General features: G+C 46.2%; 2 protein-coding genes across 2 annotated transcripts; one reads left to right on the top strand and one right to left on the bottom strand.

Annotated features, from left to right (window-relative positions):
- Positions 1-5,443: 5,443 nt before the first annotated feature.
- On the bottom strand, positions 5,444-6,166 carry LOC104582022. The gene has a single exon (XM_010231286.1). The coding sequence runs from the start codon at positions 6,164-6,166 to the stop codon at positions 5,444-5,446; it is 723 nt and encodes a 240-aa protein (XP_010229588.1).
- A 5,810-nt stretch (positions 6,167-11,976) lies between these two features.
- LOC100835278 lies at positions 11,977-13,295 on the top strand. The gene is made up of 2 exons (XM_024456940.1): positions 11,977-12,645; positions 12,891-13,295. Exons 1-2 carry the CDS (start codon positions 11,977-11,979, stop codon positions 13,293-13,295), a joined length of 1,074 nt encoding a protein of 357 aa, XP_024312708.1.
- Positions 13,296-13,780: the final 485 nt, after the last annotated feature.

Genomic DNA, 13,780 nt, shown 5'->3' with positions numbered 1-13,780 from the left:
GTAGCCCGCAAGTTGTAACAGCCCAGTTAACAAGCCGAGCAGGTCAGCCCATTAGAACCCGACCTACTCCCTTTAGCCCATGTCGCTTAAGGCCCAGCAGCTCCCTTGAGGCCCATTACATTTTAGAACATGGCCCATTACACCTCCGCCCTTGGTCCAAAAATACAAGTTCAAATCCAAAAAATCCCAAATCACAAGAACAAACTGCTCTTTGACCTCGCGTCACAACACAAAGCTTCTATGTGAAAAAGATCTTAATGACACATATACTCAATGTTGCGTTGTAAGTGGCCTAAATAGAACTACTCACGAGTAAAACTCATAGACTTGCACGCTCTCTTTCTTTCTTGTAAACTTGCACACCCTTCTCGAAGGAGTTTTCCTCGATAATAGTTCTTGTCTTTTTTATGGAGGGAGTCGGTGATCACTATGCAGCCATACAAATATAATACTCCCTCCATTTCTCAATATTAGTTTTCATTAAGACAAGACTTTGATCACAAATTACTATGTTAAAATGTGGTTTATATGACATGAAACCACAAGTATTATGAAGTATTTTTGATAATGAATCTAGCGATATTAATTTCATGTCATATAAACTACACCTTGATATAGTAATTTGTGATCAAAGTCTTGTCTTAATGAAAGCTAATATGACATCTTTTAAGGAATGGAGGGAGTATCTCACTTGATGGCTTGATAGTGGTGATCGCTGAAGCTTGTTCCAGATTCCATGGATGGAACTTGACGCGTAGAAGAATTGCAGGAGGCTAAGGGGCTGCTTACAATGTTTTTGTTGTGGTGCTGGAACTGTCTACCTGTAATCTTTGTTCTTTTGGTTTCCAGGTGTGCTCTGTAGGAGCTTAAAATTCTGGTGATCTTTGTTGATCATACTTCTGTGCTGCTAGGGGGGGGTGGTAGCATGAGTCTCTGGAAAACTTCTATAAACACACTGTAGGCAGTTTCTTTATGAGAATTTTTTTTCTAGAATACACCCAAGCAAGTGTATCATATATTGAAGGAGGATTCCGCGACGCGGTTACATACCCGTAGGTGTCAGTAAAGCGACTATTCTATTACATTCCACAAGAGATCCACTAGACAAGAAAGCGAAAAATCTACACTATGAAAAAGGCCCGTGCTCGACCATGCCCTTCCTTCACTATCGATCATTTGTTGTATTTTTCTAACACTCGGAGTCGCTGCATCGAACACCACCGAGTTCCTGTGCTTCCAGAGGCACCAGCAGATAAGAGTAATGCTAGTGTTGATGTTCCTCCTCTCTTTCTTGCCTTGCACCACAAGGCTCGTCCACCATTCGGCAAGAGAGGCTTGCGGAGTAGGGAGCTAGCAAAGCCTGTTCCAGCCCCGCAGTGAGGTCGACCACACTTCCCGACTGAGCCACGACGCAACCAAGAAGAAGATGGTCAATGGTCTCATCGCTTTGATCACACAAAGGGCAGCGTGCCGGGTGCGGCAAACCCCACTTCGAAAGCCTATCCGCCATACAACATCTATTTTTCAGAGCCAACCACATGAAGGTCTTGCTCTTAGTTGGCGCCTTGGAGGACCAGACCTCAGTAGCCCCCGCAGCAAGCACACGACCCCGGAAGAAAGCCACGTACGCAGACGAGGCCATGTAGGTCCCATTGCCACTCCATTTCCAACAGAAACGATCATCATCGTCAGAAAGAATCACCTCAGCCACGCGGTCATGAACCACCAGAAGATCCACAAGCGCCTGAAAGGAGAGCTCCGGATGGATGGCCCGAAGCCAACCATTGGCATGCAAAGCCTCGGCCACAGAAAGCCTGGATGCCCTACCCGAGATCTCCGATAGGAGCGTAGGCGCCAAATCCGCAAGCGAACGCCCCTCCCCTCCGGTAGCCAAATCCGCAAGTTTATGGGAAATTGATGGGGAGCGCCCAACTTGATGACTTGATGATCAATCCCCTGACATGTATGGTAGTAACTCTTTCATTTAAACCCTTATCAAGATTATTTTCTATATCGTACTCCCTCCGACCCATAATAAGTGTCTCAGATTTTGCACTAACTTAGTACGTAGTACAAAGTTGTACTACAACTGCGACACTTATTATGGATCGAACGGAGTAGATGCTGGTGTATTTTTATATAAACTTGATGTAATTGATTTTAAGAAATTCGAGTCACGACGAAACTAGAACATAGAGCTAGGTAGTACTCCTTTGGTCGTCCGGGCATGCAAAGCCTCTCTTAAAAAAATGCTATAACCAAGGCAGTAGAAAAAAAGAGAAAATGAATACAATTTTAATGTTAAAAAAACAACAATACCAAAATGGAACTCTAATGCCAAAGCAAAACACTACAGCAAAAATAGCTCAATGTCTGTACTCCCTCCGACCCATATTACTTGTCTCAATTTGTCCAAATATGGATGTATCTATATTTAAAAAGCGTCTACATACATGTAATATTTCAGTTGGTTTACCAAACTCACCTCAATTTGTATTGATCAAGTGTACATGTATATGTTGTACAACAGAACAGAGAGAGACGAGGGACGTGGGCTTAGCACGCAGTGCATGAGCTGGAAGTGAGAATCTCTTGGAGCATGCATGAAGAGACACACTTGTTGGACAGCATAGGATAAATCTAGGCGAGTTAAAGTGAGGTACTGCAATGCACCTGCAAGACTACGGTACAGAGATGGATTGGAGAATGGATGACCGTCATGGAGAGAGGGTTTAGAGCGGGTGTCTATGGGAGTAGAAATAGGGATGCAGTGAAGCATATTGGCACGGTCCAGAATTTCCAAAGCGTACTGTTGCTGGGACAGAAAAACTCCTGAAGTGTTGCGATGAACAGTAATGCCAAGAAAATGGTGGATATCTCCCAGATCACTCATGGAAAATCTCTCTTGAGGGATTCGATGATTGACTGTAGGAGTGAGGTGGTGTTGGCGGTCAAGATGATGTCGTCAACATAAAGCAACAAATATGCAATAGAAGTCCCATGATGAAGAATAAACAGAGAAGTGTCACACTTAGATCCCACAAAACCGAGAGACTTCAGAAAATTGGTGAAACGACAAAACCATGTGCGAGGAGCTTGCTTTAATCCATAGAGAGATTTATTGAGGCGACAAACATGGTGGGGAAATTTTGGATCGGCAAAACCTGAAGGTTGTTGACAGTAGACCGTTTCTTGGAGATCCCCATGGAGGAAGGCGTTTTTGACATCGAGTTGGTGCATTGGCCAAGAGTGGGAGGCGGCGAGACTGAGAATGACTCGGATAGTAGCCTGTTTGATGATGGGGTTGAATGTTTCGCTGTAGTCAACACCGGCCTGTTGAGTGAAGCCGCGAACCACCCATCGAGCCTTGTAGCGAGCCAATGTGCCGTCGGGGTGGTGCTTGTGACGGAAGATCCATTTCTCGGTGACGATGTTGACACCTGCAGGACAAGGAACCAAAGACCAAGTGTCATTCCGCAACAAGGCATTAAACTCGTCGAGCATAGCAACGTGCCAATTAGGGTCTTTGAGGGCGGATCGGTAGGAGGAAGGAAGAGGAGAGACCGCAGAGGTTGTGATAGAAAGGTCAAATAATTTCTTAGGCATTAGAAATCCAGATTTTGCTCTAGTAGTCATCTTGTGAGGATTTTCGGGTGGCTTGACTGGGCGAGCCTTAGGCGGGAGCGGCTGGACGCGTGGCGTAACAGGAGAGGTGGGGTGCGGACTCGGAGGAGAATTTGGCCCGGAGTGCGAGGAGGATTAGCGAGGAGATGCAGATGGCGGGGCAGAATTGGCAGGTGAGCAGATCGGGGGCAATCTCGGGGCAGAATTGGCAGGTGGCGCCGGATTGATAGGAGGCGAAGTGGGAAAGTTTGGAGCCGAGGTAGGTGGGGCGCGGATCCCGGGATAGATTGGGTCCAGGGGGCGGGATCTGCTGCGGCTTGGTTGGTACTGTGGCTGGTAGGAGAATTTTCGGGAGAAAAATATGGAAAGGTTGTTTCCTTGAACGTCACGTGACGGGAGAGAATCACGCGACGGGTAGACAAGTCAAGGCAACGGTAGCCCTTGTGCTCTCGGGGGTAGCCAATGAAGACACGTCGTGTCGATCTAGGGGAAAGTTTATGGTCGCTTGTGGCAAGTAAATTAGGGAAGCAAAGACAGCCGAAAGATCTTAGGTGATCATAATTTGGATGGACACCGTAAAGGAGGAAATGGGGAGTGGCGAAATTGATGGCTCTTGATGGGCGAAGATTGAGTAAATGTGTGGCCGTGTGCAGGGCCTCAACCCAGAATTCCGGTGGAAAATTGGCCTGGATAAGAAGTGTTCGGATGATATCATTAGTGGTGCGTATGAGGCGTTCAACTTTGCCATTTTGAGCAGAGGTATGTGGGCAGGAGAGGCGGTAGGAGACACATTAAGATAAAGAAAAGCACAGAGCTCGGTGTTGAGGAATTCGCCGTCGTTGTCACACTGCACACATTGAATGATGAGATGAAACTGAGTACGAATGAAGGAAAAGAAACGTTGTAAAGTCGAAGCGGTGTCACTCTTATTGCGAAGTGGGAATGTCCATGAATAGTAAGAATAATCATCAAGAATTACAAGGTAATAATTAAAACCGGAGAAGCTAGGAATAGGGGACGTCCACAAACCACAATGTATAAGTTGAAAGGGAGCTGTCGTAGAAGACGAAGATGTAGAAAAAGGTAAACGGGGTTGGCGACCCAATTGGCAAGCTTCACGTAAAGGGGAAGGGCCAATCAATTTATTACATGAAATAAGAAAATCATGAGAAAGCTGCGAAAGACATTTATTGCTAGGATGGCCTAGGCGCCGATGCCACAAATCAGGTGTGATGGTGGTGGAGAAAGCTGCTGAATCTGGAGAGGAGGCACCGAAGAAAGGGTACAGGTCACTTGGACTATTGGGTCTCATGAGGATTCTCCCCGTTGCTAGGTTCTTCACAGAAAAACCATAAGGGTCAAATTCAACCGAGCACCAATTATCTATAGTAAATTTGCGGACAGAGATGAGGTTCTTAACGATAGGGGATGAGACAAGAACATTGTGTAGATAAAAGGGATGTTTAGTGAGATGAGCGGAGCCATAGGAAGTAATTGGAAGTTTAGACCCATTGCCAACTACAATGCTGCGAGATGTTATGCTTGATGGGGAATGATACGAGGTTAAGGTACCTGTGCTGTTGGTGACGTGGGAAGTCGCACCTGTGTCCATGTACCACTCGTTGCCGGCAGGAGGGGCGGCGTGGTGGCTGTGGGCAGCGTTGAACATGGCCTGCTGATCCCAGCTGAAGGGAGGCACCGGACTGAGCTGCATGGGTGGCGGGGCGGCGGGGAACGTCACGGGATACGCCTGTGTCGGGACGCCCGGGGCGAGGCCCTAGAACACCAACGGTGCGCGCCATTGAGGCGCAGGTGTGCCCTAGGGTGCCGGCGCGAAGTAGCCCATCCAGGCCTGATTGGGTCCGCGTCCCCCATGGTCGCCACGTCCGCGTCCACGGCCACGCCCGCGGTCACCGCCATAGTTGCCATTGCGGTTGCCGTTTTGGACGTTGTCGCGCCCTTGGTTGTCGTTGCCGTTGATGTTCTGGGCGCGGTCACCGCCGGGGTTGCCGTTGCCGTTCCCATTAACGACGAGGACCTGTGGATTTGCAGCACGGGCAGTGGCCTTCTTCTTGAGCGTGGTCTCAGCGAGTTGCAGGCGAGACTGGGCCTGCATAAAAGAGGGGAACGGAACCAGGGACGGGAACAGCTCCTGCTGTATCTTGTACCGCTCATCGAGACCATCAATCATCTGCAGGGTGATGGCCTTGTCAGACATGGGAGCGCCGACTTCAGCGAGGGCATCGGCGACGTTCTTGATGCGGTGGCAGTACTCCGTGATGGATAGGTCGCCTTGTACTATGGAGCGAAACTCCTGGGAGAGGTGCAGTTCGCGACCTGGTTGGTTGGCGTAGAAGAAGAGGCGCAGGCGCTCCCAGGCAGAGAAGGCGGTGGCGTCGGCCTCCATGACAATGTCTTGAAGATCGTCGCAGATAGTGGTGTAGATCCAGAGGACAATCGTGGCGTCAGCCTTTCGCCACTCGTCGTCCATGAGGTGCGGAGAGGACTCCTCCTCGACGTGGTTGCACTGTTGAGGACGCATAGGAAGAATCGTTTCCACTTTGTGTAGTTGCGGCCAGCGACATCAAGTTTGACGGGGATGTGCTGGGAGATGGGCAGGGTGTGCATGCTTTGGGTGGGAGGGGGAGGAAGTTCAGAGGAAGAGGAAGGGGAAGTCCCAGAGATGATTGCCGGAACGGTGCCGGCAGTAGCAGCGGCGGCGGCCGTGCGTGGGTCGACCATAGTTAGGCCTGGAAACGGTTTGAGGAAAACCGGTTCTTATGGTTTAGTTTTTCATTTGGATTAATTTGGTTTGGGTACAAATGGGCCACCACTGCAGATGGTTTGTTTCAGTTTAGTTTCCGGTGAAACCCAGTTCCATTCGGTTTGGCTTGGGTATGGGCTGGTCCGCCCTCACGCTCGCCGTCTGCCGCCGCTCGCATGCCGCCCCTGCTCTGCGGTAGCAGCCGCATCTCTTCATGGCACGCCTAACAGCTCTGGTTGGTTTGAATTTCTAGCAGTTCGGTTTGGTTTGGTTCTGAAAGATAATTGCTGGGTTAGTTATAGTTTTGGACGGTGGAACAAAGCATCCAGGTTTGGTTTGGGTATGGGCTAGTTTTCAAACCATTGCCAGGCTTAACCATAGTTGCCGAGAGAAGGAAGGCTCTGATACCAAGTTGGTTTACCGAACTTGCCTCAGTTTGTATTGATCAAGTGTACATGTATATGTAGTAGTAAAACAGAACAGAGAGAGACGAGGGACGTGGGCTTAGCACGCAGTGCATGCCGAGATGGCGTCTAAAGCGCCTACAGCTACAACAGAATATATGCACGTATAACAAGCTATACTACTGCACTTCAACAATTTCGACAAGTAATTCCGACTAGAGGGAGCAAGAGAATTAACTTGAAGTGAAAAGAGAATTAACGTTGAAGTGAAAACAACGTATGTAGTTGAGAGAGAGTGTGTGGCAGGTCAGATGTGTGTAGCTTACATCATTTGTGAATCATGATTATTTTATTTTATTTTGAAGATAGGCATTCGAAAGCTGGACGGAGGTACGTTGTAGCACGCAACATGTTCGGTATGCAGCGACTTCGTGAGCGGAAGCTGCCTAAATGCCTGGCCCTCGAGATGCAAGCTTATTTTCTGAATAATGACGATATATAGCAAGCGTCTCGTTTGTCGTCAGCAGCTTACATGCTTACTGCAGCATACTTGTCCAGTTACGCACGCGCGCGCGAGACTTGGAAGACGACCGACGACGACCGTGGATGCATGGCAAACAAACAAGAATTAACTAATGAAAGCCTCAACCCCGGCCCTTCGTGGTTCGTGTAAGAATTTCCCCGACTTGTTGTCGTGCCTCCCACGGTTAGGTCGAATGATCCACCGGTACTTGCACTTGCATGTTTCCAAATTCCACGACTCGACAAGTCAATATCGACAGTGAGCTATTCGGACGGGCGCCATGCAATGCGCGGACAAGTCGTACGTGAGCCCCTGCCTGAGATTAACACGGCCGGCCAGCCTCGCTGTTTTGGCCGGAACCCCGGAAGCAACGCACACACGTGCGGAAATCAACTTAACCCCGGAAGCAACACACGTAACAGTCAAGCTCGCTTGAGTATCAAACACGTACTCCCTCCGATCAAGATTAATTGTCTAGACGCTTTTTAAACATAAATACATTCATATTTTGATAAAATTTGAGACAATTAATTAATATGGAGCGGAGAGAGTAGCATGTACGGCACATCGAGGACCCTCAGGCTCAAAGTCTCGGGGTATTAGTTTGGGCTGTGTGGTCTCTGAAAATTTACTGGACTTGTCTATTTGAAAGTGAAATGAGTATGAGAGACAAGACTAGAGTAAGTTTCTACGAAAGAGTACTCCAAGCTAGCTCAACAACGTACGGTCAGTTCATGCATTGCTGGCGTACGTTACGCATCGTCGTGGTAGATGCTATGACAGAACTTGCTTCCTGCAATGCTCAATGTGCTCGATCGCTGCCTTACCTACCCACCCACCAGCTTTGTCGCGCTCGCTAGACCCTTGGTCCTCCGTTCAGAAACAAGAAACTTTGACCATGGCCCTTCATGTAATTAAACATGTTGGTAATTAAAAAAAGTACAAACTTATAATAATACTGTGAAAACATTTTTTCGTGAAAAGTCTAATGATTTTACTTTCACGCATCTAATTTTAATGTTACTCTACACATTTGTGATATATATATCTAGCAAAAGAACCCGTGCGATGCTACGGAATAACGGAAAGTGTATCAAGCACGAGCCGGTGAAGGCAAAGTCTGGACATTGATTTCTCGATTGGATTGATTTCACTGAGATTGATACCGAGATTTTTTGTTTGGGTTCGGATTGATTTCCATACTGAGATGGATACGAAGAATTTTGGATTTCATGCTAAGGAGATTGATTTATTTTAGGACTGTTCGTATTATGTTGTGACAAATTTGGACCGTACAATAACTTTCGGTAAATCTAAACCGTAGAATTTCTGCTACTGAAATCGTGAATAAGGCGGGAGGAAAAGAAAATAAGGGGTAGTGACATATTGATTATAATTTTAACGAAGTTGACCGATCAACACCGACCAACGGCGCCCACCCATCACCACCGATTCCAATTTAATATATTGTTGTAATAGATACTGTACCCGTACTATTTACGAACGGAAGGAAGGTAGCCCCGTAAAAAAAAACTTTGCCGACCCGGTTGCACACTTTGCGCTGCGTTTGATCAAAGCGCGAGAGATCTCGGAATGGCGAACGTGGCCGAGCACCGCGTGCAGATGATGCAGCCGGCGACTCCTACCGCCGGCAAGAAGGACGCCGGCAAGCCGGAGAAGCGGTTGAATCGGTTCGTGAGGCTGGTGGTGCTGCTGGAGAGGCTGGGGAACGCACTGGGCACGCTGGCTTTCACGCGGGCCACCGTCATCCTGCTCGGCGGCTATCCCACGGTGCTGGCCGACAAGGATTTCTGGTTCGCCACGGCCTTGATTTTCATGGAAGCCGCAAGGTATGTCCGTACGCAAGTACTGTGTACTAAATATATATATGGTCGGCTTTCAATTGTTAGAAACAAAAGGTTGTGTTTAACGCACCCCTTGTAAGGCATGTTGACGCGAACTGCTGATTCGTCACCGAACCGACAAGAAAGAGATGTCTTAAGTAAACTTGCCCAATATGAAGGCAGAACCTAGATACTATCCTCTCGGAGCAGATATCATTTCTCATTTTTCGAAGGGCCCAAATCAGGCTCCAAGTCCTATAAGGCCTTTCGCAGTGTAGCTGGTGCACCGATGATTGTCTTGTCATTTGGCTACAATGGCTTGCACAACCTCTTTGTTACTCAATGGGACCCACATGTTTAGAAAAGTAATAACTACTTTATTCAACCATGCACTCTCAACCCTTCTCTCATCCCAATCACATGTGAGTATAGGTGGCCAACGTGTCTAAGAACTAGTTCCTTAATCCTCCTTTTGTTAAAAGACTTTGATTTAGTTATCCTTTTGTTATGGCTTAGCATATGTTTTCAATTCAATGATCATGTCGGCTTATATAAGACATTTTGAAAAAAAAAACTGGTCGGCCTGGCCTGGCACAACCCGAGCATGCTCCAGCGAATCCCAAGCCCCGGCACAGCCAAGTCAGCCCAGGCCCGTTTAGCCTGGCGGCCCGCAAAGAATATACAAAGGAAAAAGTTTAAAAAATTAAAAAGAAAAATGTTAAACCTGTTTATTACCGTGACATTTTAAAAAATTAAAAAGAAAAATTAAACCTCGAGGCCCAGGCACGACCCATGATAGGTCGCGGGCCGGCACAACCTGTTTATTACCGTGCCAGGCTGAGTCCACTATGATCGGCCCGTTGCGGGCTTTTTGAAAAAGCCTGACCCGTTGGCCAGCTATACATACGAGGTCCTGACACCATTCCACAACTTTGGATCGGTTCATATGCATCAACCGCTGCAAAGAATCTTTGAGTTTGCTCCACTGAACTTTTGGTCCTCCAACTGTATGAAACAGCGCATGAGAGGAAAAGTAGAATTTGGACCAGTACATTGGAAAAGGCCTAAATAGGTAAATTTTCTGCTGTCAGGGCCTGATCAACCCATCTGGAATAGTAACTCCAAGACATGGAAACTATTTATGTTGCACACTAAATGTCTAGAGCTGCATTGAATATTGACAGGTCCCAAATTTCCCATTGCTCACTGTGATTTAGATACATGCGTGTTGTCTTGACTTTGTGATTGTAAGTTAACCTTTTATTAATTATACCATATATGTATGTACTTAAGGATGTGCAGCCCCCAATACAGACTGGATTACCAATTGTTCTTCCGCACGAGAGGTGCTTTCCGGTCTCTTGGCGGGAATGGGCTGATATTGCTTGCAGGTTTTTTCAATGTTATAGTGTGCGTTAATATATGGAATAAGTACTATGCTACAAGAATGACGCCTTGGGTAACGGCAGCACTTGTGATTGGCCCATTTCTACTTCCAGAAGAAGCTACAAGAAAATTCATATGCAATCCGCTACGCCGTGCGATATCATTATGGAGCCCAATTGTTGTAATCCTATTGCTTGGTCCCTCGGTGCTACATAGCATCGGCAATGATTTGAAAATTCACAAGCTCAGTTTCAAAGACTCAACTGCCAAGCTTACATTGTACCTGGTACTATGTGTGGTCGTACTCCTAGTGATAATCAGCAGGATGCAGTTCCCAGGTATTATCAAACTAGTAGACCGGGCTCTCGGCAGAAAATTAGTATTTTGGCGTGGTGTTATTCTAAACTTGTGCATGTTTGCTGCCCTAGCAATGATGATGTCCATTTTCCAAGGCAAATACAATCGTTTTGCGATTACCGCATCCATTGTATCAGTTCTAGTGATAGTGTCATTTGGCAACCTCCAGATTCCAGCAGCAGTAGCGCGAATTGTGCTAGCAATGATGCGCCTTATACAGCAACACTACTATGGTGATCAAGAAAATGTTGACAAGGAATACCTCGAGGACAGGACACATCTTGTGCCATCTCTCAGTATCTTCTATGCGATGGTTCTTGGCCAAGGAATACTCTATATTGTTCCCGGCATCCTTGAGATCTTTTCATTCATCCCACGGAGGTCCCTCATCCGTCGTGCTGGATTTAAAGGTCACCTTGGAGTGGAATATGTCAATTTGTACTATAAATATGCCTTCGAGAAATTCATGGAAGGGGCTGTGAGTGCTTCAAAGAAGATAACAATTGTCATATTTGCAATGGATTCCTTAGAGTCGGACTTACCCAAGAAGCAGCTCTGCGGGCTTCAGATCCTTTACAGCGTCCTGAGAAAGGATCCCTTAAAGACTAAAGCCGTATCAGAACTCACCACTTCCATGAAGACAATGACCTGCTTGATTAACATGTTGGGCTGGACAAATGAGAAGGATGAAGATATTAGATCATTTGCCGCGAAGGTCACTGCCGAGCTTGCAGATAACCTCCGAGTTGTCCCTCTCCCTGGGCAATGCAGCTCATAGCCTCACTTTTGGACACTGTTCACAAACAGAAAATAAAGGATCCTCTTTTTTATATTGGTAGCCCTGAGGCAAAACAACATAACCTGATCCAGCAAGTTCACAGGGATGAACGGACCGCCCCGATGCTTAAATGGTTGAAACAGATGGCAGTATACTGTTTGATCCCAAGGGAGGAGCCAACTAAAATGGATGAGCAAAACATCTGTGTACTCAGATGCTGGAAGCGGTTTACAAAACGTTGGTCTATTCCAGAGGAGGAGCCGTCGACAGACCAGCATCTCCTCCCTGTACTGGGTATGTTAATTCTTGACAAGCTTGCTAGATTTGATATTGAAAACTGTGTAGAAACCTGCAGAGCAACTGGCCATATCTCGAAGATTATAGATTTCACAAGCAACAAAACTGACATGACAAACATTAATGAGACACAAGAGACACTGTTAAAAGGTTCATCACTCAAGCTGCTGAGAAGACTTGCGAGTACTGAAGGAAACTTTGGGGTGATATTGCGTCAGAAGATTTCAGAACATCCTTTCCTTTTGAACAATCTTGCAGAGATCTTGGATGATGGAGGGAGCAGCCAAGAACTTAAGGAGCTCACAGCAGGATTACTTAGAAACCTAGCCATGGATGAAAATATGAAGGCGGAGATAGGGCACATGCCACTGATCATTAGCAGGTTGCTGCATGCATTTCTCAGCAAAGGTGCACCCTCAAGTACAGATTCAGAGTTACTAAGAATGATCGCAGGGAAACCATTGGCAGTACTTGCAGTGGAGAGTGCCAATAACTGTTTGGTTATGTTAGCGGAACCAGGGTATGTATTCATCAAGGAACTCACAATTATGATCCATGATGACAAATACAGGTATGTTGCGTCAAGCCTGTTGCAGAATATGTGTGTGCATGCTCGACCTGAGCTTGGTAACTCAGACCTGAAGGAAGTCTCCTACATTTTAAGAGAGGTGAGCCCTGCAAATTTAACATAGAAGTAAAACACTAGAGGTGGATGTTGTAGCTTAATATTTAGATGTTCTTGCAACCTTTTGTGTCCCATAAATTTTAGCTCGACGCATTACCTATCCTATACTTCAATACATGACACAACTAATAAATAGATGTCAACATCATGGGTTACCATTTAACCAAAAAAGGTGCAAATTTACTGAAGTTTAACCATTCTTACATAGATTAGCTATTTCCACTACAGGTGCTGGAAGGAATAATGGATGCAGAAGGGGCAGAACTGGAGGTCCTTGTTGGCCTTAGTTCACAAATATGCAATGTCATTCCTGAAGACTTCACACGAGAACTAGAGCATGGTCAGATCAAGGAAAGGTTTATGGAGAGACTTGTCAATGCACTAAACTCAAACAAGATACCAAGTGCTCATTGTCCTGGAATCAGGAGGGCGAGAGTTGAACATGTAATATACATGATGAAGTGCGATCCTAGCTATGCCGTCTGTTTCAGAAAATGTTGCATGATGGTACAACGTACACATTCAAGGGCTGAAAATTACAGGACCTTCTCGGGTGATGCAGGACTGATGGAGCACAGCATACCTCTATCTACCCTTGTGGCTAGAGCAAAAGAATTGATGAGCCGTGGATAGCTACAAGGCATCGGCAGTGTCAGATGAAACATGCATTTAGATGATATTGTACTACTGATATATTCCGTGACTTGTAAACGTGCTCAATTTGCTCCCTATAGTAGGGAATTTGTTAGAATTATAATTAGCACATGTTAATCATATAGAAATCCATGCTTAAAAGGACACATCCCTTCCCTCATTAGCTATAGCGGTGTAAATGATGGTCTCGTTATCGTTGTAAGACCATGATATTTGATATACGTTATAAATTGGTTGTTTTAGAAAGGAGATGCATGGGTCTGATTTGTGCCTCAGTGTGAAATTAATGTCATGGTACTGCACATTCTGATAGAGTTAGGTTTGAAGCCCAGCTCAGCCTGATAAATTTCAAGCGTGTTGTTTGGTACTAGTAGATGGTGACTGATCCTGTCTAAGAAGTAAGAACCATGCAATTTAGTCATGGATATGGGAAGCCTGCCCGAGAATAGACGAATATAATTCAG

This window comes from Brachypodium distachyon, chromosome 1 (assembly GCF_000005505.3).
Source record: "Brachypodium distachyon strain Bd21 chromosome 1, Brachypodium_distachyon_v3.0, whole genome shotgun sequence".
Taxonomy (NCBI): domain Eukaryota; kingdom Viridiplantae; phylum Streptophyta; class Magnoliopsida; order Poales; family Poaceae; genus Brachypodium; species Brachypodium distachyon.
Note: the sequence above shows the minus strand (reverse complement) of the source record. Positions and strands in the feature narration are given on the sequence as shown.